Source organism: Notothenia rossii (assembly GCF_949606895.1).
Source record: "Notothenia rossii genome assembly, chromosome: 5".
NCBI classification, from domain to species: Eukaryota; Metazoa; Chordata; class Actinopteri; order Perciformes; family Nototheniidae; genus Notothenia; species Notothenia rossii.
In genome coordinates this window covers 57,684,499-57,710,673 of record NC_136903.1, presented here as the reverse complement: position 1 = coordinate 57,710,673, position 26,175 = coordinate 57,684,499, and the positions used below count along the sequence as shown (strand labels likewise).

At 39.5% G+C, this 26,175-nt stretch overlaps 2 protein-coding genes and 1 long non-coding RNA gene across 6 annotated transcripts in view; 2 read left to right on the top strand and 1 right to left on the bottom strand.

Moving 5' to 3' along the window:
* The window catches only part of LOC307039311 (uncharacterized protein), a 794,762-nt gene that overhangs the window by 703,842 nt on the left and 64,745 nt on the right, over nt 1-26,175 (top strand). The gene's annotated exons all lie outside the window — the stretch shown is intronic.
* On the top strand, nt 9,899-11,927 carry LOC307041146. The gene is made up of 3 exons (XR_013808708.1): nt 9,899-11,060; nt 11,191-11,285; nt 11,604-11,927. It is a non-coding gene; the product is annotated as an uncharacterized lncRNA (long non-coding RNA).
* LOC307041100 (uncharacterized protein) lies at nt 12,749-15,716 on the bottom strand. The gene is made up of 3 exons (XM_079684434.1): nt 15,223-15,716; nt 14,621-14,799; nt 12,749-14,233 (listed from the first exon to the last, which is right to left on the bottom strand). The coding sequence occupies exons 1-3, from the start codon at nt 15,684-15,686 to the stop codon at nt 13,173-13,175; spliced, it is 1,704 nt and encodes a 567-aa protein (XP_079540560.1). The 5' UTR covers nt 15,687-15,716; the 3' UTR covers nt 12,749-13,172.

Below are 26,175 nucleotides of genomic sequence, written 5' to 3'. Positions count from 1 at the left end.
ACATCAGAAGATGTACATATTCATGGGCACGGGAAGGGGGGTGCTGAGGGCGCTGCAGCACCCCCTAGCGGCAGGCAGGGGGTGCGGAGCTCCCCTGTCTGAATTATTATTTGACGGTTATTGCTGCTCCCGCTGTGCATAATCTCTGTAATATGTAGCCAATAAATTCCAAATTGTTGGTAAAATAATATTTTGGCCTGCCCCGAATGTTTTTTCTGTAGCCCCGGACAATTCTACCTCAATAATATAATACATTAACCGTGCTTTACGTGAACCTCATCAAGACACTAGAAAGGACGGCAGGACTGTAATTTCCCGTGTTCAGTGAATGCAACAGAGGCAAGACACCAGACCAATCAGAGAGTTGCATAGAAATAAAAGTGTGCTTGTGTCATTCAAGCTCGCGGCTCTGTGTGTGTGCGGAAATAGCGCATTTAGTGTGTGTGAGAGAGGGGGAGAGAGAGAGGGACCGGTGCCAGCAGCAGGGACCGTGTTGTTAGCATCTGGTTAGCTAGCTGCACTAACGGACATACGGTGCTGTTTGTTCCACAACAAGCTGGAGGAGAGCTCTCCTCTCAGACTGAGAGGCTCAGGTGAGCTAAAGGACTCTCTGAGTGTTTAGATTGTTAACTTTAGTCTAAGTTATCTCAGTGGGTCTCAAACAGTTTGGTCAAAAATTATTCAAAAGATTATTTTCGCGGCACACCTTCATATGATCATTATAGTTATAAAAAGAAAAAGAGAATAAAGGAAAAACAGTTATGAAATACTATATGGCAGTAAAACAAGAATACAGTTTGAAAGGGGAGTGATTTGTAAAATATCCATAAAGAAAAAGAACATCTGCTTACAGTTGTGTTTCATCTGGGTGTTGAGAGATGTATCCATAGATCTCTTAATGTTGCTCTCAAAGTGCACCAGATTGATGCTTTTAACTTCAATATTTAAAAAAAATCATCCCAGGGGAGCATCCCCCCGGACCCCCCTAGAGGAGGTGAGGTCCGCTCCCCACTCGTAAAAAATAGCACTTTACCCCCGCCTATATGCCGTGAGCTGATTATCGAGCCTTCATTGTAACAGTCGCGGGTTTACTGTGTGTTTGCGTGAGGGGAGTTTTTTTGTGCGTGCTCTATAGTGCCCGTAATAGTGTTCACCGGAGTCCAGCACCTCAGCACCCCCACTCAAAATACATTCCCGCGCCTCTGTACATATTGGAATGATTTCTTAACTTACAGTAGGCTATTTTTATAATGTGTGTTGGAAGGATTTATTAAATTACTATGAATATTGTCATTGTTGAAGGCTTTTAGAGAAGGGTGATAAGCCTGAATTATATAACATCGTATACCTAAAAACATAAAAGCCACAATAAATAAATCACAATTATTCTAGTTCTTTTTACCTCCCGTATTGCTTTCAACCCAACAGCTTTTATGGTATTGTTACGTCACTAACTGTAAGCTTGTCACATACAGTCTATGGTCACTCAGAGTAACCTACAGTTAATTTAGCTGCTGGAGAAGAAAGATCAGGGGGGGAGGGGGGGAGAGAGCTGTGGTTGATGGGCCATTAGTTGTGTAAATACACAGCTGAGAGCTGCCGTTTCATTCAGACTGTTTAAAAAACGGTAACAACGGACTATCTTTCTTAGCGGACGCATGTCAATTTAAATCAATACATACAACTATTTTTTAAATCAATAAAAACATTTTCTAAATCCATAAAAGCATTTCAATTAATATTGGGAGTCATGTCGTTACTTTGTTGAGAATGTGGCCATGTAATAAGCAGGATAATTTGCAGCGACTTGTTCCTTATGGGGAAAATAACACCCTTCATGCTGATCAACATCGGTCGGGATTCTGATCTGCCGACGAGGCTCCATTAAAATATAAATATTTTTAGTGAATTACTGAGTTTAGGCACGTTAATAACGTTTTAATGAAGCTGAATACAGTATATTCATATGTGTCAGTGATTTCATGTCAATTCGGCAAACATAAACATAAATGATCGTGGTGAAGATGATGATTAAATTAGGATTCAAAATTGAGAGCCGAGCTGCATTTCCTCCCGTTCGTTTTTTTCGACTAAACAACATTATTTTGTTAAATAACAACATGGTGATGTTTTGTAAATGATTACATGTCTCTTATTTAGCACAGTAGTATGATATCCGTGACATATATCTTAACAAAGTTCCGCTGTACATCCAGCGTAGGCTACTGTATCTGACTTTATTTCACATGAGCTCCAGTGTGGAACCCCACTGCACCCCCTGGTGGATCAATGATCCACTGCAGCTGGCTTCATTATAATTACATTTATCTATCACGGGGGAGGTCTCAAGTCAAGCTGGAGGTTTTCCCTTGATCGAGGGCAGATCACGTACCAATCACGGCCCTCGCGCTTCAAACTGTTTGAAATGAAGCGCTACATCTATAAAATAAAAAGATGAATCCACGAGGATGTCAGCAATCTTGTGGGAGCCATCAGGAAAGTAGTATGGTGAGAGTCTGGCAGGACCGCAGAGACAGGTTCAGCCACGACTCGACGTCCAGGACTCAGATCCAGCACTCAGGATAGAGGATCCAGGACACACGACAACAGCAACAGGATTAGCCTCGACTCAGGATCCCGGCGTATATATGGACACAAAAAAGAGATTTGGGGGAAGCTGGGTTAATCAGAACATGAGAGTACACAGGTTCAAACAGCCAGAAAGACGGAGTAAGGTGCCCCCCCCCAACAGTCCAAGCCTATAGCGGCTAAACTAACATGTCTACATACATGCCAGAGTTCCCGTTAGAATATTTTTTCGCTGGTCAACATGTCCGTTAAAGTTTAAATCTTCCGGACTAAATGAGAAAAGTGCCGGTCAAATGTCTTCTTTATTATTTATTGTGCTTTAAAACAAATTGATATGATTCGGTATTAAACAAACTAATTATAGTAGATTAACTACATTATTCAAAAGTGAACAGTAACTTACAACTAGAGAATGCAATTCCTGAAGAAATTGCTAGTGGGAATGCTTTATGCGGAAAATGTGATGCTTAACTGCTATGCTGAAATGTAATGTGTAAGAAGAAAGTGAAGAATTTAGATTGAAATTATACATGAACACTGGGGGCTTGAATGTGTGAGGAGAGAAGAAAAGAAAGTAAAAAGGCTTGGAAAAGCAGCAGAATATTTGAACTGCAAACTTCTGAACTAACTTGATGGCGAATGATCTGTCGCCATGGCAAAACAAATCTGAAGAAAACCTCTTTAACAAGGTGTGAACAATGTTTAACATCTCTAAAAGTAAGAATCAGATTTAAAAGTTGTTTTACACGAATAAGGTCAGAAAGATGTGTAACATTTTAAAGTTAGAATGAGGTTTCTGAGTGAAAGTATGAATGAACAGTTAGCAGTTGAAGTCGCATGAAGATTTGTTGAAGTTGAAGAATTTCTCCATTGACTTCAATGGTTAAAAATGTAATGTATTATGGGATGTATCTCTGGAATTATGAAAGTTATGAATGAGAAAATTAATAGCCATCGATTCCCGATGGAGCTTGAACGGAGTTTCTGCGATGTTCAATGCGGGAGGAGAAGAGGGCCAAAATAAGTCGGCGGAATAATAATAAACTTTTCGTGCATAGAATAACAGTTAGTTGGAATGCTGTTAACAGCATTCCCACTAAATAACACGGGAATAATAAACGGAGCGCTCTCTCCCTCTCCTGACAGCCCGTCTTGCAGCTCGCGGACCAGTAATGAGTGACCCGACCAGGGCCGGCCCTGACCAATTTGCCGCCCTAGGCAAGATTTTAGCTGGCGCCCCCCCCCCCCCAAATTGCAGACACTCACTATGATTTGCGTATGTATGCACGGTTGTGGCATCACCGAAACAGAAAGATATGGACACAAGCTGTGTTCAAATGTATTTAGTATCCTATCCATTTGAGCATGATTTAAGTGGGGCTGGACCTCACCTCCTCTAGGGGGGTCCGGGGGCATGCTCCCCTGGGAAGATTTTTTTTTTAAATATTGAAGTTAAAAGCATCAATCTGTTCCACTTTGAGAGCAACATTAAGAGATCTATGGATACATCTCTCTACACCCATATGAAACAGAACTGGAAGCAGATTTTCTTTTTCTGTATGGATATTTTACAATACTCCCCTTTTAAACTGTATCCTTGTTTATTAATAACAACTTTATTTGACTGTCATATAGTATTTTATACTATAAGAGATTTTTATTTTTTTATAGCTATAATGATCATATAAAGATGTGTCTTTACCTCACTGAGCTGAGGTTATCAGAGCCTCTCAGTCTTTCAGGAGAGAGCTCTCTAAAGCTCTCCCCCCTGCGGCCGCTTACACAGTATATTCCAATGTTAATAAAAGCTGTATACGTTTTTTGGGAGTTTGATTTATTTTAAATTAACACAAATACAACATTTAAAACCTATAATTGCACACGAAAACCATTATTTCAAAAAATAACTATTTCACATAAACCTCTGGTTTTTACTGGGGCTCGGGCAGTTCAACTTGATTTGGGGGGGGGGGGGTGCGCCATAGTTTATAGGCGCTGTATGCAATATGCAATATAGGCGTAGTTCTGTTAGTATAAGATAATAAGATGTACTTTGTTGATCCAAAATCGGGAATTTGTGTTGTTATGAAATTAATTTTTTTTTAAAAATCTAACTTTTTTTCAAAGGTTTTTTTAAAAGTTTTTGGCGCCCCCCATTGATTGATGCGCCCTTAGCATTCGCCTATACTGCCTATGCCAAGGGACGGCCCTGGACCCGACAGTAAAACTAAACATATCTATAACTAGTTACGGTAGTTTGAGAGGTAATTAAAATAGCTACGTGTGATATTCTAACCTGAAGTGTGTGTTTTGTTCCGCTCACCGCTGCATGTGATCATGCAGAGCTGCGTGTCGACTCGTCAGCAGCAGCTGACTCTCTCTCCCGTCAGATTAGACTTTACTCGCGTTTATGTTCATATCGGTCAGATCTAGTTAGTTCTAGCTAATGATAGGACTACCTGCTTATTAAAAGACACCTAAACAATAGAAGCGTTGCTATGCAACCGGGTGAGGGCGCAAAGTATAGCGCAGCATTATGCATTTGTTTACATGCCCACCGGAACCCCGAGGCATTACCAACAGATCAACGCACAATCATCCCGTACAGGACATCTCTTTCTCCATATTAACCTGTTAAGCCCAGAGCCTGTTTTTCAGGTTTCATGCTCGAAAATGACATTCCCAGAACAAATGACCATATCTTCCCTTCTAAAAGGGTTAAATTAATAATCTTTTTTCTCAAAGTAATGATAAACCTGTCAGTTAGATGTAGAAAAGTCAGATTCAATATAGATGTTTTTTATTTTAAAGAAAATTCAGATTGAACATGGTAAAAAACTGTAAATTATAGTGTCCGTCCAAAATATATTTTGTACTTATAGTGAAAACTAACCTTGGATGATGGGTTAGTAGACTAAAAGCTTTAGGAATCCAAAGTACAACATATAATAAGTACCCTGTATCAAGATTGATGCAAAACAAGTGATATTTGACCTTTTTAGACAGATTTAGCAAAAAAAACCTCTTCCGGGGCCATTTGGGTAGATTTTCCATATCTCTGGCTGCCCTTGGTGGATTTTGACATGTGACATCTCTTTCTAACCGTCAGAGCCAATGGAATCGAGGGGAACTCCCACATAGTCCTTATTTGGTCAAGTGTGTTTGTTAGACTGATGCATAGCCAAGACCGGAAGCAGCAGCCACTCTGGTGGCTACCATTAGCAGCTAACTTTCGCTCTGCGACTTTTACATAAAAATTGAATTATGGATTATAAATAAGACAAATTATTGCCCAGGAACTTTATCAACCTATGGATTAACCGATTCAGCCGCGTTTTTTCTCGTTTTAATGCCATTGAACACGTCTTTTGATCAGATTAACAGCTACGGTGAGACGATCTCCCTAGAAGCTACGTAAAGGTACGTGTTGTGATGTCTGTTTTTGCTTCCCCTGTCGCAAGTTCGGATCACTCATTGATGATACTATATACCTAAATAATCTGTGGAACCTCAGCTTTAATCGGAGATCTTGTATGTGCAGCTACGATAAGTAATAAGGTTACTTTTATCTGGAGTTCTGTGCCAATGTCCGTTAGCATTTTTCGCTAAGGGGTCATTTAGATGCTTCTTATGAGACTTGTGTTTTGTTTTGGTAAAAATGGTTTATATCGTCAGTTAGCTGAGATTATTTCCGTTAATCTGGTATAACACATTAATAGATTCTTAAATATTAAGATCCCTTGAGACACAGTGTCGTGAAAAAAAAACCTAGGGTCCCCCTTGGGGCTTAACAGGTTAAGTGTTAGACATTAGAATTGACTATTCTTGTCTGTCACATAAGTGACGCAAGTTGCGCAACTGATGTGGTATTGCGCTAAATGGAAATTATTTTGAACGGACACTTTGACCAGAGAGATTTAGATTTGCCGGTCTTCAGCATATTTTACCGATCGTAATCCGGTAATTACCGGCAAACGGGAACTCTGATACATGCACTCCCTTAGGATAGGTTGAGGGAAAAGGGTAGCAAGTAAGAAGTAGGAAACAGAGGTGGAGAGGCACACACAGGGAAAAAGGTCCCCATTGGAACCTGAAACGGGGTTCAGGGGGAGTGGCTGTACGGCTGTACCCGTATAGAAAAGGGGGAAGTGACGTCTGACTCAGAGGTCGCGCGGCTGTTACTGAGTTTAGGCTAGTTAGCTAGCAGGTTTATTGTTTTGGGTGAAGTCACTTTTGCCTCCACTTGCTGTTCAAATAAATGTTGAAAGAAAAAGTAAATCTGTTTACAGTTCTGTTTTATATGGGTGTTGAAGAAGAAGAATTGGGAGGGATGAAACCCTCTTTAATGTTCACACACGCAGAGCACACAGTGAAATGTGTGAAAGTCTAGTACTAGGAGCAGTGGGCAGCTATTGTACAGCGCCCGGGGAGCAATGGGAGTGAGGGGGGAAGGGGGATGTCCAGTGCCTTGCTCAAGGCCACCACGGCAGGGCAGGAGGTGAACTGGGACCTCTCCAAGTAGAAGTCCACACTCCAAATGTAGGTCTGGTCGGGGACTTGAACCGGTGACCCTATGGCTCACAGTCCAAGCCCCTACTGACTGCCATAGATTTAGTCCCTAATTTTGCTCTCAAAGTGCACCAGATTGATGCATTTAACTTCAACATTTAAAAAAAAATCTTCCCGGGGGAGCTTGCCCCCGGACCCCCCTAGAGGAGGTGAGGTCCACCACCTGCCCACACCCCCTGTTAAATTGTCTCAGCCACATTGAGGATGCTTCCTACGCCCATGTTTTATTCCATGTGTCAAGTCAGGCAAATTGGGTCAAAATGTTATTGCATCAATGATCTGTTAACATTAAAATCACTAAATATATTCTGTAACTATTTTTTTAACTATTTTGTGGGCGTTAAAGGATAAATCCTGATCAAACATAACACCAAGATTCCTTACAGTCTCACTGGAGGCCAAATGAATGCCATCCATAACTAGTATATCTTTAGATAATTTGTTTCGTAGATTCTTTGGGCCGAGAACAATAACTTCAGTTTTGGTCGTGTTTAACATCAAAAGGTTTAAGGTCATTCACGTTTTTAAGTCTTGAATTTGATTTAGATTATTAATTTCATCAGGCTTGATGGATAAATATAGTTGAGTATCATCCGCATAACAATGAAAATGTACAGAATGATTCCTTATAATATTGCCTAGCGGAAGCATATATAGTGTGAACAAAATAGGTCCAAGCACTGAGCCCTGTGGCAGTCCATGGCTAACTTTGGTTTGCATGGAAGATTCATCGTTGACACGTACAAACTGAGAGCGTTCAGATAGATAGGACCTAAACCAGCCTAAAGCAGTTCCCTTTATGCCAACTAAGTGCTCTAGTCTTTGCAATAGGATGTCATGGTCGATAGTATCAAATACAGCACTGAGATCGAGCAAAACAAGAATAGAGACAAGTCCCTTGTCTGAGGCAATGATAAGGTCATTTGTGACTTTAACCAGAGCTGTCTCTGTGCTATGATGTGTTCTAAAGCCAGACTGAAAATCTTCAAATAAATCATTGTTTTTAAAGTAATCACACAACTGTTTTGCGACTGCTTTCTCAATAATTTTTGATAGGAATGGGAGATTAGAAATAGGTCTATAGTTGGCTAAAACCTCTGGATCGAGGTTGTGCTTTTTAAGAAGAGGTTTTATTACTGCTACTTTCAGTGAGGCAAATTAGTCGCTTTTCGGCGCCTCCCGCTTTTTTAACGCTGCTTTGGGTTACTTGTGTAATTCGTGGAGAACTGAAGAGTTTTCGTTTTGGGGGAGGGGGGGGGGGTCTGTCAGTCCGTCCGTTAGTCCGTCCGACTGACGGACAACTTCTCACTTCAAAAAAGAAGAAGAAATCTAGATCGCAAAATAATTAAACAAGCGAGTGCCTGTTTTTCCTGGCCAAGGACTGGTTTCTTGAACACAACACGAGCGTAACGTTTTCTTCGTCTTCACGTGGTTATTTCTCGTCTGAAAGGAGTGTAGACTAGACTAGAGTGCTTACGGAGAGCACCGGAACGCCGCTCCAGCTCTTCAAATATTGCAGTACCCATAAGGAGCCGTACACATGCCGCAGTGTTTGCGTGGCTGGGTCTTTAGTTGTAAGCACAGTGGCGATCTTTTGTTATTAGCATCTGGTTAGCTAGCTATGCTAACGAATTTAAAGAGCTTCTCTACAACCAGGTGGAAGAGAGCTATCTCCTGAGAGGCTCAAATAACCTCAGCTCAGTGAGGTTAAGGCACACCTTGATATGATCATTATAATTAATAATGAGACATTAGAGACTAAATGAAAAGCAGGTATAAAATACTATATGACAGTAACAAAAACGTTGTTAAAAATAACAAGAATAGAGTTTAAAAGGGGAGCGATTTGTAAAATATCCAAAAGGAAGAATTTGCTTACAGTTCTGTTTCATATGGGTGTTGAGAGATGTATCCATAGATCTCCTCATGTTGCTCTCAATGTGCACCAGATTGATGCTTTTAACTTCAATATTTAAAAAAAATTATTCCCGGGGGGGCATGCCCCCGGACCCCCCTAGAGGACGTTAGGTCCCCCCCACTTAAATCATGTTCACATGGATACTAAATACATTTGCACACATCTTGTGTCCATATCTTTCTGTTTTGGTGGTCATGCCACACTGCACATGCATGCATGTATGCATGCGTGTGCAGTGTGGCATGGCAAGATATCTGGATTAAGAGGTTGCATTTTCTTTGCACAGCATGAAAGAAAGGCCAAATGAATTGGCTGTGATTTTAGTTTTTTTAAGCAGAGGTTGAGTTCAATAATTTGTACGGCCCTCGGAGGATGTTGTAAAAATGTAAAGGAAAAAGGTTCCCCACCCCTGCTGTAAATAATAATAAAAACCCTTGATTTATAACTTAACATCTCTGTCTCCTATTGATCTGAGTATATTATAAAGAATAGCCAGTTAATTGAAGCATTATAGCACAGGCCTTTGTCAGATGGTATATTATGCTGTTTTTTTCCTGCTTCGAATAGTTCTCTCTTTTTTCACCATACCTGTGTTTGCATCACTGTACTTTAAATGATTGTGGAACATAGCCTGATAATAAAGACATATTCATAATATTTAATAAAGAAGTGCTAATTAATGGAAAAACTTATTTTAACAGCTTAGTTGGAATCGGGTCTATGATACAAGTTCACGGTTTGGAAGAAAGAATCATTGAATTTAATTGTTCAAGGTTTATGGCTGAAAAGCATTCTGTAACATTATAACTTAGGTTTCCAGGAGCTGTTGATAACACTATACTGGTCAAAGGCAAGAAGTCATTAATTTTGTTTCTAAGAGTAACAATTTTATCGTTAAAAAAGCACATAAAATCATTGCTACTGAGTGCTATGGGAATAGAAGGCTCAATCGAGCTGTGGCTCTCTGTCAGCCTGACAACAATGCTGAAAAGAAATCTTGCATTATTCTTATTCTCATCTATTAATGAAGAGTAGTAGGCTGCTCTCACTTTACGCAGTGCTTTCTTATATTCATTGAGAGTAATATGCCAAATTAAACGAGATTCCTCAAGTTTAGTGGAACACCATATCCTTTCAAGTTGTCTCGACTTTTGCTTTATTTTGCGGTTTTCGGCATTATGCCATGGAGCTAATCTATGTTGTTTTATTTTCTTCTTTTTCAAAGGAGCAACAGGGTCTAATTTTATTCGCAGCGCATCTTTAGCACTATCAACAACATGATCAATTTGGGGTGGTGTACATTTTGTATATTTTTCCTCCCCTACATGCAGACATGCGATCGAGTTAAGAATTGGTGGAATCTCTTCCTTAAATTTGGCTATAGACCCTTTTACAGCCGACGTCATCAAAAAGTTGCGCGCATGTGGGCAACGGAAGTGGTGTTGTTTTCAAGCAGTTCTGAATGACAAAGACGAGGTAGCAACTGGTTAGCAAGCATTTACAAACTGTACCCAGCATCAACATGTCTGGTTGTTGCGTATAAGGTTGTACGAATCCCTATTCCACCGGCGGACTAAAGTTTTATAGGATTCCGAGAGGACCACGACCATTTCAGAGCAACCGGTGGCGTCTGTGTCTGCAGGCGATTAAACGTGTGGACTGGAATGAGGACATAATCAAAAATGCTCGCGTCTGCAGCGCCCACTTTATATCAGGTAATGAGGTTATCTAGCCTACTCTTTGATTTTACGGGAGAGCCTTGTTTACATTAGTGATTGTCTGTATGATGTAGAATAATAATCAAATGCAGCTAAAGTTTGATAAGCTGGCGTTAGATTTGCCTAGTAGCTTGCTAGGCTAAACAAACGTGTTTGTGTTTTATTTTTGCAGGCGAGGCATCATTGGACTCTAGTAGTCCTGATTTTGAGCCATCTGTGTTCATGTACACAAAACAAAGCCAGAACCCAAATGCAAAGATGGACAGGTAAGATTAGAGTTGACATCCTCTCAGTTGTTTTTTGTTTTGTTTTCCTCTCTTGCATAAGCTTTGGTGCCTACAGCTGCTGTTTTGAGATATGGATTAGTCTAACTATGAATTTCTGCTGTTACTGTAGGTACCATAGGAAAAGGAGGAGAGCTGACACTGCAGCAAATCAACGTGTTACTTCTGAAACTCCAGAACAAGATTGCAGCATGGATCATTGTCCTGGTATGAATATATGAATATATCATCTTACAATTAACTGATTGATTGTCAGGGTTCCCACCCTCACTGAAAGAGTCAATGTGCTCCTGCCAGGCCCACTGCTCCAATTGCTATGTATGTCTGTGTGTGACGTGTACACTGGCCCCTGGATGGGTCAAATGCAGAGGAAAAATCTCCCCCTGGGATCGATAATGTATCTTCTCTTCTGTCATGGAAAAGTTTTGAAAAATTCATTGGTAAAAATGTGTGAGAACCCCTGAATTGTGAACTTGTTTGCATTGGTTGCAGCACATGCTAATTGTTCACTTTTCTATATTAAAGCTGAAGAGGATATCCCAGTTCCAAAGAGAGAGTACGATGATCTGAACCTGAGATACAGTCAACTTCAGGAGGAATATTTCAACCTGCGACAGGAGTTTGACACACTACGAGCAGAAAATGTAAAGCTGAAAGAGGAGCTGCAAAAATCTACATTCTCCTACACCACTGTTAAGTGCAATATTGGACAATTGATTTTTCTCACAGGACTGACCTCTGTGGTCTTTGAGTGGCTGATTACAAAAATGATGGGCAGCGTAGAAGGAATTCACAACAAACTTACAGTAGAGGACCACCTATTGATTATATTGATGAAATTAAGGTTGGGCCTATGTAATACTGACTTGGCTTATAGATTTCAGGGTCCCTGCTATGGCCTTGGTCCTCAAGCCACTCATTGAATGGCCAAGTAAGGGTGCAGTACTTAAAAATATGCCAAAAATATTCAAGCGCAACTTTAGAAGATGCCGGTGCATAATAGATTGCACAGAAATGTTTATAGCTAGACCCAGTAATCTGACTTCCAGGGCCCAGACATGGTCAAACTATAAACACAACAACACCATTAAATATTTGATCGGCATCACTCCCGCTGGTGCAATTTCCTTTCTGTCTCCTGGGTGGGGTGGACGGGTTTCAGACAAGCAGATCACTAAGGAGTCAGGTTTCCTCAAACTTTTGGAGCCTAGGGATGAGGTTTTAGCAGACAGAGGATTTCTCATCAGAGATGAGCTTGCGGCCTATGGTGCAACCCTTCGTATCCCTCATTTCACAAAAGGAAAGAAGCAGCTTTCTGCATAGGAAGTGGACACATCTAGACAACTTTCTCGTGTGAGGATCCATGTAGAGCGAGTTATTGGTCGGTGGAAAAACTTTAAGATTTTACAAAGTTATTCCTTTGTCGCAGGTTGACATACTAGATGATGTTGTAATTGTATGTGGTGCCCTCACAAACCTCTGTAAGAGTGTTGTTCCCAAATGAGTTACACATAACCATGTATGACTTATAAAGTGATTTTAAATTTGTAAAACATGTATATAGGCCTACTGTACTTAAAACTTAATGCATTTTAATAAACCTCCCCACATTGGCTGCCACTGGTGTGTCTAATGGTCCTTTCCCCCCCAGATTATCTCAACAATTCAGAGTGCAGTATCACCTTTATTTGTAATTTTGTTAGTAACAGAGTTTCATTCCATTCAGGTGCCATTAAAGTGCCACTAAACATTAACAACATAAAAAGTAGGAGTATGTACAATATATTAGAATCAAACTGGTTCTGTATGTTGTAAACAGTAAATAATAATTTTAGGTCGCAAATTATCTCTATGGATACATATATAGCATTACAGAATAAAACTTAAAATATCTTGTTGCACTGAAGTGCATCTAGACACAGCTGTCAATAACAACATCAAATGTAAAGAAAAGGCAGATGATGAATTCATTGTTTCAACTGTAATGCAACTTTAACAACCAGGGAAATACAATCCATAACCGACATCTAACACCATATCTGGTCTCCTATCACAATACAATACATTATATTGCCCACTCCTACATGAAGGCATTCAAGCCTCAACTCTCAGACATTTCCTACATAACCATGTTGCTGGCTTCCTTTTTATGTGTGCACAACTGTAGTGAATGTGGTTGTTGCATTTGACACAGATTATCATTTTACCAAAATCTGGTCTTTCACAGTATTCGCAGGCTCTCTGTGACACCAAGACAGGATCATGTCTTCTTGTCAGTAATTCAGGCAACACACTCGAGCTAAAGAACTCATGTGCTTTTGGCAAAGCCTCCAGCAGAAACTCTTCATTTCTTAGGATACGTTGCACAATGAACTTCTCCTTAGTCCACAACACAAAGTCACAGTAGCTAACACCACACACAAACATGTGAAGTTGAGTTTGATAGTAGTATGTGTGTGAATGTTTCAAAGAGAATGACTTGTCCAGACAAAACTGCTTGTGTTCTGTACATCCTTGAAGGCTATTCCTGTATTTGTAGGGACATTTGATCTCTACCACCCCTTTGTCACAGCAGGTACATCTTGCTATCCCATCTGGCGATGATCCAAGGTGTGGCTCAGAAGGTTGCACTACTAAGCCACATGAGCTGATGCTGAAATCTGGATGGCTTTGGGACATAAATGCAGTGTAGGCTTGTCTTGCCGTTTCCTCCATGTTTTGACCCCAGAGCACAGATGGGACATTTAACTCTGTTTTGCTGTACTGCATTATATCATTTAGGTATGTTTTGCTGATCTTGTCAGTTGTGGCTGCATGGTGAAATTTGGTGCTTGTGATCCGACCAGCCCTATAGGTGTGCCACTCATTTGACCTTGACTGTTTCTGTGTCACAAAATCCAGTTTCTCACATTGTTGAGGTTGTAGTGTAGTTTTTAGTTTGTGAAATGTATCCTCACATTTCACCTTCATTTCCTGTGGTGAGAGTTCCTGGAGTGTTGCATCAAATAAAGCAGTCAAGGGCTCAGGTAAGTCTGGATGCTCCTCTGAATCAGTGTCAGACGATGCAGTGTCCGTGTCACTGTTTTCCAGGCTCGTCAGCACTGCAGCACCTGGGTACACATCCAGCAGTTCCCGGATGTCATCATCTGTCAACACTGATAATAGAGCAACAAAAAGACACAATTAGTGTGCTGCATAATGTTCACATTTTAAGAATAATGACTGAATTATTCTAAAACCAGACCAGTTAAGCTGTAGATAACAAACAATCGAATTTCTTGAATCAGTAACCTGAAGACAAAAGGACAGACATATTCAAACTAACATAACAAATGATACTGAAACTATTCAAACTCAGCGTGTATGTTTACAAAAAGTCATGATGCCACATTGGTCTGTAGGCCTTTTCATCTCTGCATCACCAAGTAACACCTTTCTCAGGCTACATTATGGTGTCAAGACACTGAGGAGAATTCCTGAGAATTAATTAAATGCACTATGGCAAAAGGAAACTTATCTAGGCTCTGTCTACTATTACATGCCTCTGGGTGTGATACTATTCTTCCTAGCAGATGTTGAAGCTGCTGGAAGTTGCCTGCCAAGCCTCTTTGGTTTGTGGAAGCTGATTTCCCTCAATGGAGCTGGTCTGACTTCTTTCCTGCTGATGTCTTTCCACATGCACACTCCAGAAGTAACCGCTGCTTTCTCTGTCCTTCCCATCCTAAGATAGAGCTCAACTTTGAATAATATTGCAGCTGCATGGCTGCAGCATGACCCAAGCCTGAAATTTCACAAAATCATAATAAACATACTGGGCTTGAAAGTAACATTTGCTCTCAGACAAATCTCGGCTCTGGCTATGAAGTAGGTAAACATCTAACTTACTAGACATGTGAGTATCCTAAGCTTAATCAGGTTTTGAATATAACTGAATGATATTGGCTGCTGACATTTTGAACCCTGTTGTCACTGTGTTGTTGTTCATGAAAATGTTAGTTTCAAACCCTGGTTATGATGAGAAAGTTACAGGGCAAGGCATACGATTTTTGATATGGAAAGGAGAGTAATAGCCTGCTGAAAGGACAGTAACACACCCCTGAACTGTTACCTACAAGCCCACAACACCAAATAATAGGCTACTTACCCCGCCATACAGGTGCAATTCGCTGTGAGGACGTAGTTTTCTCGTTGGTTGATTATGACCCAAGCCTCATACATCGTTGTCTTGTGTCCTTGTCTTTGACTAGGGAGAATTTCTGATCTCAAAATACAAAACTCTGAGTCTATGTCATGGTATTTGACGTTCTGTACATGACCACAGACAACGTATTCGTAAGCATCCACTGACTTATAGGCTCGCAATTTCTCTCTGGTGTACACGCTCGGTGTCTCAATTAAATAGGTATATATATCTGGCCACTGTATATTCGGCCACTTGCTAACGTCTTCAACCCACTCATCAATAGAACACGGATCTGGAAGTCGGACACCATTTGTCAAAGTCAACTTGTTAAGGTAACATTCACGATCTTTAGTTGATAATCCCCTTGCGTAGCTTGACAAGCTGTTTATCTCTGCCATCCTTCTGTTGCCACCATGCGCGCGCATACGTTCTACGTCATCATTGTGTACAAACACAAAAAGGGTCTTATCTTTTGACTAATGCTTTGTAGTCTAGTAACAGTACTTCAAAAGTTACTAAGAAATGGTCGGATAAAGCAGGATTATACGGTTCGACTAATAGTTGCTCAATTTCAATACCATAAGTCAGAACAAGGTCGAGAGTGTGATTATAGCAGTGGGTTGTTTTATTTACACTCTGACGAAAACCAACAGAATCTAATATAGAGTTAAATGCAACAGTAAGGCTATTTTTATCATCGTCAACATGAATATTAAAGTCACCTACGATAATTACTTTATCTGTTTTAAGTACCAAAGTTGATAAAAACTCAGAGAATTCTGAATAAGGACCTGGTGCACGGTACACTAACAAATAAGATTGGCTGCACAGTTTTCCAGGTCGGATGCATGAGACTAAAAACGAGACTTTCAAAGGAGGTATAATTTAATTTTGGTTTAGTATTGATAAGTAAACTTGAGTCAAAGATTGCTGCAACTCCACCTCCTCGGCCCGTGCCTCGGGCAATATGAGTATTGATATGGCTGGGTGGAGTGGCCTCATTTATGCTGATATATTCTTCATGTCTCAACCAAGTTTCAGTGAGACAGCATATATCAATATTATAATCTAATATTAAATCATTTATCAATATTGCTTTACATGCTAAAGATCTTATGTTTAAGAGACCACATTTAATCTTCCTGTTTTGTTGCACTGTAGTAGTTGTTACATTTACTTTGATTAAGTTATTATGTGTGATACCTCTATTAGGTTTTACTTTAAATTGTCCTTGGGCAGACACACACACCGTTAATATTGGGTATTTTATTGGAGAGAGCGCAGAGGAACATATAAAACTGCGACTCCTCCTCCTGGTCTCAACTCCAGTTTGTCATGGATTAAGTCCGCAAAGCTCTGAAATGTTTGCTGAAATGAGATCTGCACCTTCCAAAGTAGGATGAATGCCGTCTCTCTTAATCAGACCAGGTTTTCCCCAGAAGGCTGTCCAATTATGTACGAAGCCCACATTGTTTGCTGGACACCACCAAGACAACCAGCGCTGAAATGATGACATGCGGCTATACATGTCATCATTGATCAGATTTGGGAGGGGGCCAGAGAAGATTACGCTGTCCGATATTGTTTTAGCATCTCTACACACCAACGCCACATTAACTTTGGTGCATTCTGATTGGCGTAAGCGAACATCATTACCACCGACGTGAATAACAATCTTACTGTATTTACGTGTAGCTAGCTGCACCAACTAATTTGGTCATCGATTTTAATCGATTAAGTCGATTAGTTGTTGCACCCCTAACGCTCAGTGTCCGAAAGAGAATTGCTTCTCAACTTATTCTTCCGATTATGGACTATTGTGATGTTGTCTACCAAAATGCACATAAATCAGATCTTGCTCCACTCAACATAGCCTACAACAGACTATGCAGATGTGTTCTTGGTTGTCCTTTTCGTATACATCACTGCACAATGTATAACCAACTGAAATGGCCTTCTTTAAATGTAAGAAGACACACGCATTGGCTTCAGCTGATATTTAAATGCATTTATCTTAACTATTTTACTTAACATTCTGTTCAGATTTATTTCTCTGTCCCCTCTGCAAAAAAATGGATTGGCAGAAGAGCGTTTAATTTTCAAAGCCCCAACAGACTGGAATACTTTACCTGCTGCTATTAGATCTGTTGCATCATTGGGTATGTTTAAACATTAGGGCTGTCAAGTTAACGCGTTAATAACGGGTTAACGCAAAAAATAACACTAATTTTTTTAACGCGTGTGTATTTTTTGTCCTCGGCCGCCCCGTAGTTTCAGAGCGCATCAAGTTTAAAATACCATCTACAAGCTGATGCTGACAGCCCCGCTCCTGCCGTCCGCTTGCGGCAGACCACACTTCCACGCTCACCGGCAGGCACCGACTGGCCATCGGGAGGACCGGGAGGCTGTGTGTATGTGTGGCGCGAGAGAGAGAGAACGGGCACACCTTACGTGTATTGTTGTTTTTGGCATATGGTGCTAGCTAGCGGCAATAACGGATATAAGGAGCTGTTTCAATGAAAACAGAGGAGCGACATTTCGCCGATAACTGCGCCGAGCACTTGACTTTATGCAGGTAGCCAGACAGTGGGACAATGTACGAAATGTCAGCACACTCAGCACGGATAGTGTGCGCAACATGATTGCAGCGTCCATGCAGCTCCCAACGATCCATCACAGTGTCCACACACACACACACACACACACACACACACACACACAAAAAATGTGCGATTAATTTGCGATTAACTATGGACAATCATGCGATTAATCGTGATTAAATACTTTAATCGACTGACAGCCCTATTAAACATGCATTGTTATCTCACTTTCAACTGGTCTGTACTTATTATTAATGAAACTGATATTGGTGCAATTGATTTGCTCGACTGTCTCAAACTGTAATGAGTGTGTGCATTGCTTGAATTTTACTTAACAGACTGTATGTGGTTTGTCTTGTGTGTCATGTTTTGCATTTTGTCTTTTTGTTTATGTATGTCTGTAAGTTGTTGCTATTGTTGGGACCCCCTTGAACACGAGATGGTGCATCTCAAAGGGTTTATCCCAATGAATAAACATTTCTATATATATAATCTCTGAATATTTGCATCACTCTAATCGCTCGAGTTTCAGGTTTCACCGCGGCTGTCAGCTGTGTTTACTCCTGTCATTCAAACAAGACGCAGGCTTATATCCATGCAAATACATTGGTAGATACAAACTACAACAAAATGAACATATTTTTCCGAAATGTATATGTAATACACGTTTGAAAATGATGCCGAAGTAACTACATACTGATACCGGTTAGTAAAAACCATGAATTAATGCTGTGACAAGTCTGCAGACAAGACGGCAGGCGAAAAACCTTTTAAAATGTGTGTTTTCTGAATGGAGATCGGATTGTTCAGGATAAACCAACCTGTAGCTGGTCTGTCCACACTCAAAACAACACCATACAAACATAAATAAAGCAGTGAATGTATTCACCATGACACAGACAGTCTGTTGTTTGTTCTTGTTTAACTTTTGTCCAGTTTCTGAACAGATCTGAGGAGCTGTGAGCTCTGTGTGCTAACAGCTAACGGCTGATGTGTTGGGACATGTTGCGCTGTCGCGTGCTGACCAATCACGAAGCGTCATTTCTTGACTGACAGCAAAAACAACCAATCACAGCAGTGCTTCTCTGGCTGGCTCTGTCAAATCACAAACATGAAGTGTTCTCCCTAAAGGAATACCCTTTCCGTATAAGTTGAAATGCTGTAGTGTTTTGTGAAATGTTGTGGTGTTTTCTGAAATGCTGTAGTGTTTTGTGAAATGCTGTAGCGTTTTCTGAAATGCTGTAGCGTTTTCTAAAATGATGTAGCGTTTTCTAAAATGCTGTAGTGTTTTGTGAAATGCTGTGGTATTCCCTGAAATGCTGCAGTGTTTTGTGAAATGCTGTGGTGTTTCCTGAAATGCTGTAGCGTTTTCTAAAATGCTGTAGTGTTTTGTGAAATGCTGTGGTGTTTTCTGAAATGCTGTGGTGTTTCCTGAAATGCTATTTTGACTTGCACTTCAGGGCCACCGTAATTCTGAGCCTTGTTAAAGCACAAACAAAGCAGCTAATATGTATATATCCATAACCCTCTTACTCAATGCCCTCTTTATGTTTTCATGCATCAAATCAATACAAATAAAGAATTTCATTTATCTGTGTGTAACTAGAATATTCTTAATTAAGTGGAAGCAGTGAGTGTCAGGATAACAGCGATAGTGACGTTTTTTTATTATGGATCATTTATTTGAAGTGCTTAATGAATATTGCAACACTGCCAACATCCATTTGCCATAATTGCTTCCTTAATGCACTCAAAAATGAGTCTTCTTTAATGATTCCTGTAATTAACACAACCAGGTGTGTTTGAGGTAATAAATCACTTTTCCTCAAATGACGCCAATAGTTCAACCTTCTTCAGAGTCTGTTGTAATTTTCCAAGCCCGCTAAGTCTCTCATTTTCTTTCCTCGATCTTGAACACATTTTCCTCTTAACTTAATAGCTCCCTTAACCTAATGTATACCCTTATACAAAATACTGTTAATCTTGCAAATCTTACAGAATCTTTGCTACATTTCAAAAAAATTGTTTTAATTGCACAGCTCTGCCAGTTTAATTTCTGATAATGCAAATATATTATTTTTTATGGTAATTTGTCCAAAAGTTGTTGTATTTATTTATGTGTATGTATTTTAAACATTTGCGTTTTTCATCTGAAAATAGTTTTAAAAATACTTTTCATTATAGTTCTAAGTCTGCTTCTTTTTGACAACTTAATGCCCGTTACTATTTATGTATGCACCATAATACACTAAAGTCCTCTAAAGCTCATAATTGAAAAAAATCTTGGTATCTCAAGAAAATGACTTGCGACAGAAGCTTATGATTTTGAGTGTTCACTTGCAAGAAAACAGTTGTCCAATACAATGTCGTATATTCACAGATAATGAAAAAACCTTACATCATTCACTCTTTGACTGAATCTGTACTTTGGACAGTTGGATCATCATGTTATGGTTTCACCGTGTTTTTGCTGTTCTTGGAAATCCAGCAGTGGTGTCAAATACATAATGTTTTGAAGTGAAGTCCTCATGCAAACAGATACACATGTTGACTGAATACCATTCAATACAATAACACATCAATTCATATACTGTTGTCAGGGACCAAGCAGCAAGGCAGCAGGACACAGGAGTTTGGTTTATTAAAAACAGTCTCAGATGAATAAATAAAAAACATTAGGCCTAAAAGAGGCCAACAGAAAAATGATTAATACATATAAAAGAAGCTAAACAGGTGTTCACTGAACAAACAGCCCTTCCACAGTGACAAAACATAGAACATAGTGGCTTGGCCAAACCAAATAATAAACAAGCGGTAATTAAGACAAAGGACACTGATGAAACCTAAATCCCCCACCCCTTGACATGAAAGCACATGGTTTCGCCCAATTGGCTGATGCCTAACCTAAACGACCTAGAAAACTAAAATAATGAATACAAACAAAACACTTGTGTGAACTGTTCTAAAATGTGTGCAACTAAACACAATATTGTCCGGCAAATAAACAGTGCCATTTAAATCAAGTGTGTGGTGTTAATTGTTGTTGTGGTTGACTGCAACCAAACTCAGGTAAAACTAATGGAGGTGAGCGTGCAGTGTGACTGTATAGGATTGTTTAATCCCTTCATTTTTGATTTCTCATTCTTTATCCTCTGTCACCTCCATATCTTCTTGTGCAGTTTGTTTTCTTTCACACCTCCCTCACTCTCTCCATATCTCGCAGGCTTGTCTTTAGTCTGTCGATCTTTCAGCAAACAACATTTCTGTGTGACACCGAATCGTCAAATCAGACGTGTTGGTGAAAGCTCCCACCACACAGGGTGACTGTTAGGTGAGTGTGTTTATATGTGTGTGATCGGAGTACAACAAATAGAGGAAGCATAATAATAAGTGTGCTTGGGTGTGAGAGAAGAGTTATAGTGTGTGGGTGTCTACAGGTAACACGTATAATAAAGTAGGTCACACACTTGGGTTTATATCAGGTATTATCTCATGACGGCAGTCCTGGCATGTTTTAATGAGCCCGGCTCCACAGAGACAATAAATCCGGATCCTGCACTGGAAACCTTAAAGTGAGTATCCTCAGGATCCTCTTTTTATTTTTGAGGGGGGTTGGATGTGTGTGCTTGGTTTCCACATGTGCTGCTAAGTGCTCATTATTGTTTTGTTGTGCTTTTCTTCCACAACACTAACCAGAGGTTACCTGTCAATCAAACACTGTAGTAGTTACACAGTTGTATATTTCTCCCTGGACTTTCTGTCACTTTAACTGGAGTTATTTTGTGTGCCACTCACTTTTGTTTGTCTTCTCATTCACAGCAACTTGTTATATTTATTGCACGGAAAACCAGAGGCTATAAATGCATAACATCCTTGATTGAAATTATGATGCACAATAAGGGTTGTTTCTCTTTGGATTTGGGGCAAAAATAAGTCAGTTTAAATACAGAGAATTTCTGTATTGACTGCTATAAAATTAATATCAAAGTTTGTACTCGACACAAAAACAATAATCAAAGTTTGGGTTTCTCCTTTTAACATAAATCAGTTATAGATATCAGTTATAGTATGCATGTGTCAACCGTGCAGGCAGCCCTTTGCAGCTTCTGCTGCTAGATTATACTATTGAACTTTTAGCTGTCTTAAGTAACTTCTATTGGCAACTTATTAAGCTGTGCCCTCTCTTTTTGGAAGAGAGATTTTTTTGTTTATTTTCTTTGGCAGTTTACACCAGAGACAGCTGATAACGCTAAAGCCTGCTGTTTTTCTATATATTTATTTTCTAATCAATGTTTAATTGAAATAGGTAAAGAACACTATTTCGGAATTCACTGTATGTAGTTATTTATTTACCAGCTAAATATCAGGAAATTTTGATAAAACATTTAAAATATCTATATTTTTTAGGGTGATCATGATGGAATGTCGAGAGTCAGACAACATTTGTGTCTTTTATAGAGAAACTTACCCTTACCTAAACCAAATAGTTTTCCAACAGTTATCTCGACTTAAGTCATAATAGTTCCAGATACAAACCAAGTCATATGAATAGTATGTAGTAGTAACAAGTAGTAGTTTTGCTGCAGTTAAATACCATCATACTATGTGCAATATGTGCTATATGTGCAATATATACATTACATTATATACATAAGCCATTAATAACTGTGTAATATATACCAGGCTGCTAAATTCTAAGAACTGTTACAGGATTCGTATTTTGGAAAGTATTTGTTCTTTTACTTTTCTTTTTTTATATTATATCATAACTTATTACTTTTTTCTTAACATAGGTAACATTAAGCTGTCTGTGGCTCCTGTAATGATGCAAATTTCCCCTCTGTGGGACTAATAAAGGTATTCTGATTCTGATGTTTAATGCTGATATGTATTTTCCGAAAACAAATTACAGATGCAGGTTGCAGAGCATTTGTTTTTGCCTCATGATGTAAATCTGTTTTTTAATACTTCCTTTCTACACCGCTGGCCCAGAAATTATCAAACAGTAGTGTTACAGATGTGGCGATTCATTTCAGACAGTTTGAAACGCGAGGGCCGTGATTGGTACGTGATCTGCCCTCGCTCAAGGGAAAACCTCCATCTTGACTTGAGACCGCCCCCGTGATAGATAAATGTAATTATAATGAAGCCAGCTGCAATGAATCATTGATCCACCAGGGGGTGCAGTGGGGTTCCACACTGGAGCTCATGTGAAATAAAGTGAGATACAGTATGCTGGATGTACAGCGGAACTTTGTTAAGATCCATATGTCACGGATATCATACTACTGTGCTAAATAAGAGACATGTAATCATTTACAAAACATCACCATGTTGTTATTTAACAAAATAATTTTGTTATTCGAAGAAAAACGAACGGGAGGAAATGCAGCCCGGCTCTCGATTTTTAATCCTAATTTAATCATCATCTTCACCACGATCATTTATGTTTATGTTCGCCGAATTGACATGAAATCACTGACACATATGAATATACTGTATTCAACTTCATTAAAACGTTATTAACGTGCCTAAACTCAGTAATTCACCAACAATATGTATATTTTAATGGAGTGTCGTCGGTCGATCAGGATCCCAAAGTGTAGCGGAGGGATCCTCATCTGGATGAAGGGTGTTATTTTCCCCATAAAGAACAAGTCGCTGCAAATTATCCCGCTTATTACATGGCCACATTCTCAACAAAGTAACGACATGACTCCCAATATTAATTGAAATGCTTTTATGGATTTAGAAAATGTTTTTATTGATTTAAAAAATAGTTGTATGTATTGATTTAAATTCACATGCATCCGCTAAGAAAAATAGTCCGTTGTTACCGTTTTTTAAACAGTCTGAATGAAACGGCAGCTCTCAGCTGTGTATTTACACAACTAATGGCCCATCAACCACAGCTCTCTCCCCCCCTCCCCCCCTGATCTTTCTTCTCCAGCAGCTAAATTAACAGTAGGTTACTCTGAGTGACCATAGACTGTATGTGACAAGTTTACAGTTAGTGACGTAACAACACCATAAAAGCTGGTGGGTTGAAAGCAATACGGGAGGTAAAAATAACTACAATAATTGTGACTTATTTATTGTGGCTTTTATGTTTTTAGGTATCACATTTTATGTAATTCAGGCTTATAGTTCACCCTTCTCTAAAAGCCTTCAACAATGACAATATTCATTGTAATTTAATAAATCCTTCCAACACACATTGTACAAAATAGCCTACTGTAAGTTAAGAAATCATTTCAATATGTACATCTTCTGATGTAACAACAATAACATTATAAATAGTAACATAGCTGAACATGGTATTGCACATTTAGCTTTGAGTGTTACTGACCTGAGATGTTTTTATTACATGAATTAAGGTGACTGAGGCTTTTTAACATACAGGGATGCAAACTCATCAGGTATGAAAAAGGTGACAAGGATCCGAGCCCCCGGCTCCCCCACCCCACGGAATGACAGAGGATTTTAGCAGTCAGAACAACTAAAGCAGCAGTGTTAATAATAACAGAAACGCCAAAGAGTCACATAATAGAAATATATAAAAGCATTTATTTCAAATTGTGGAGCAGTCAGTTTATAATTTTGGCAGCACTGTTGAGCATTTTGAAAATGTATTTTCAGGCCTCTGTGCAAGGCTTAAGTCTTTTTATCTTTATAGCCACATGGTGTAAAGCAGTGGTCACCAACCTTTTTAAGCCCAAGATCACCGACCTCGGCCTAGGTGAAAGGCGAGATCTACCTATTGCAGAATTGAGTGAAAAATACGGCCCATACAATGCTTCCAATTTGAGGCCTTTTATATAGGCTAATTGTATCTGAATTACTGTTACAATGAAGTCTCCATATTCAGCTCACGGCATATAGGCAGGGGTAAAGTGCTATTGGGGGGCGGACCTCACCTTCTCTAGGGGGGTCCTCACCTCCTCTAGGGGGGTCCGGGGGGATGCTCCCCCGGGAAGATTTTTTTTTAAATATCGAAGTTGAAAGCATCAATCTGGTGCACTTTGAGAGCAACATGAAGAGATCTATGGATACCTCTCTCAGCACCCAGATGAAACAGAACTGTAAACAGATTTTCTTTTTCTTTATGGATATTTTACAAATCACATTAAACTGTATTCTTGTTTTACTGCCATATAGTAGGCTATTTCATACCTGTTTTTCATTTATTCTCTTATTGTTTGTATAACTATAATGATCATATGAAGGTGTGCTGCGGAAATAATCTTTTGAATAACTTGTGACAAAACTGTTCAAAACACTCAAGAGTCCTTTAGCTCACCTGAGCCCCTCAGTCTGACAGGAGAGGACTCTCCTCCAGCTTGTTGTGGAAACAGCTCCTTATGTCCGTTAGTGCAGCTAGCTAACCAGATGCTAACATCACGGTCCCCGCTAGCACCGGTCCCTCTCTCTCCCTCACTCCCTCCCTCACTCCCTCTCTCCCTCTCTATCACACTAAATGCGCTATCGCCTCAGCCGAGCTTGAATGACACAAGCACACGTGTATTTCCATGCAACTCTCTGATTGGTCTGGTGTGTTGCCTCTGTTGCGTTCACTGAACACGGGAAATTACAGTCCTACCGTTGTCTCTTGTGTCATGATGAGGTTCACGTAAAGCACAGTTGATGTATTATATTATTGAGGTGTCTCAAATATACGTCAATCAAGTGGCACATGCTAACGGGGTGGTGGATGATAGGTTTACATCTAAAAAAGTATTTTTCAAACATTATTATTTTAATTTAATTTTTCTTTCTTTTGTTACTTTTTTTTTTAACGGTCCGCGATCTACCCGCACCACACTCACGATTGACCGGTCGATCGCGATCGACTGGTTGGCGACCACTGGTGTAAAGTAACTAAGTTCATAAACTCAACAAGTACTATACTTGGGCACAATTTTGAGATACTTGTACTTTATTTAAGTATTTCAATGTTTTGCTACTTTGTTCTTCTACTCCACTACAGTTCAGAGGTACATGGTGTACTTTGACTCCACTACATGTATTTAATACCTTTAGTTACTTCACAGATCTGGATGAATGAAGTGAAATATAATCAAGTGTTAAATCAGACTTTAGTTCCACCTGGAGTAAATCCACAAGCTACCCTGCAGTATACAAAGTCATTCAAACTAGCTGCACCTTTAGCAGCTTTGAGAACACTTTCATGATCAATCATTATAAAACATATCATATCTATTATTCTGAAATGGACCAATCTGCACAATGACTACTTTTACTGTCGCTACTTTCACTATATTTTGATGATAATACTTTTCTACTTTTACTTGAG

Bases quoted from the DNA above. Each gene is read 5' to 3' on its own strand.
- LOC307041100 (XM_079684434.1), bottom strand. From the start codon at position 15,686: ATGCGCGCGCATGGTGGCAACAGAAGGATGGCAGAGATAAACAGCTTG. The intron at 14,800-15,222 runs GTAAGTAGCCTA...GCTCTATCTTAG, and splicing joins AATTGCACCTGTATGGCGGG to GATGGGAAGGACAGAGAAAG. The intron at 14,234-14,620 runs GCATGTAATAGT...CTCTATTATCAG, and splicing joins GAATAGTATCACACCCAGAG to TGTTGACAGATGATGACATC.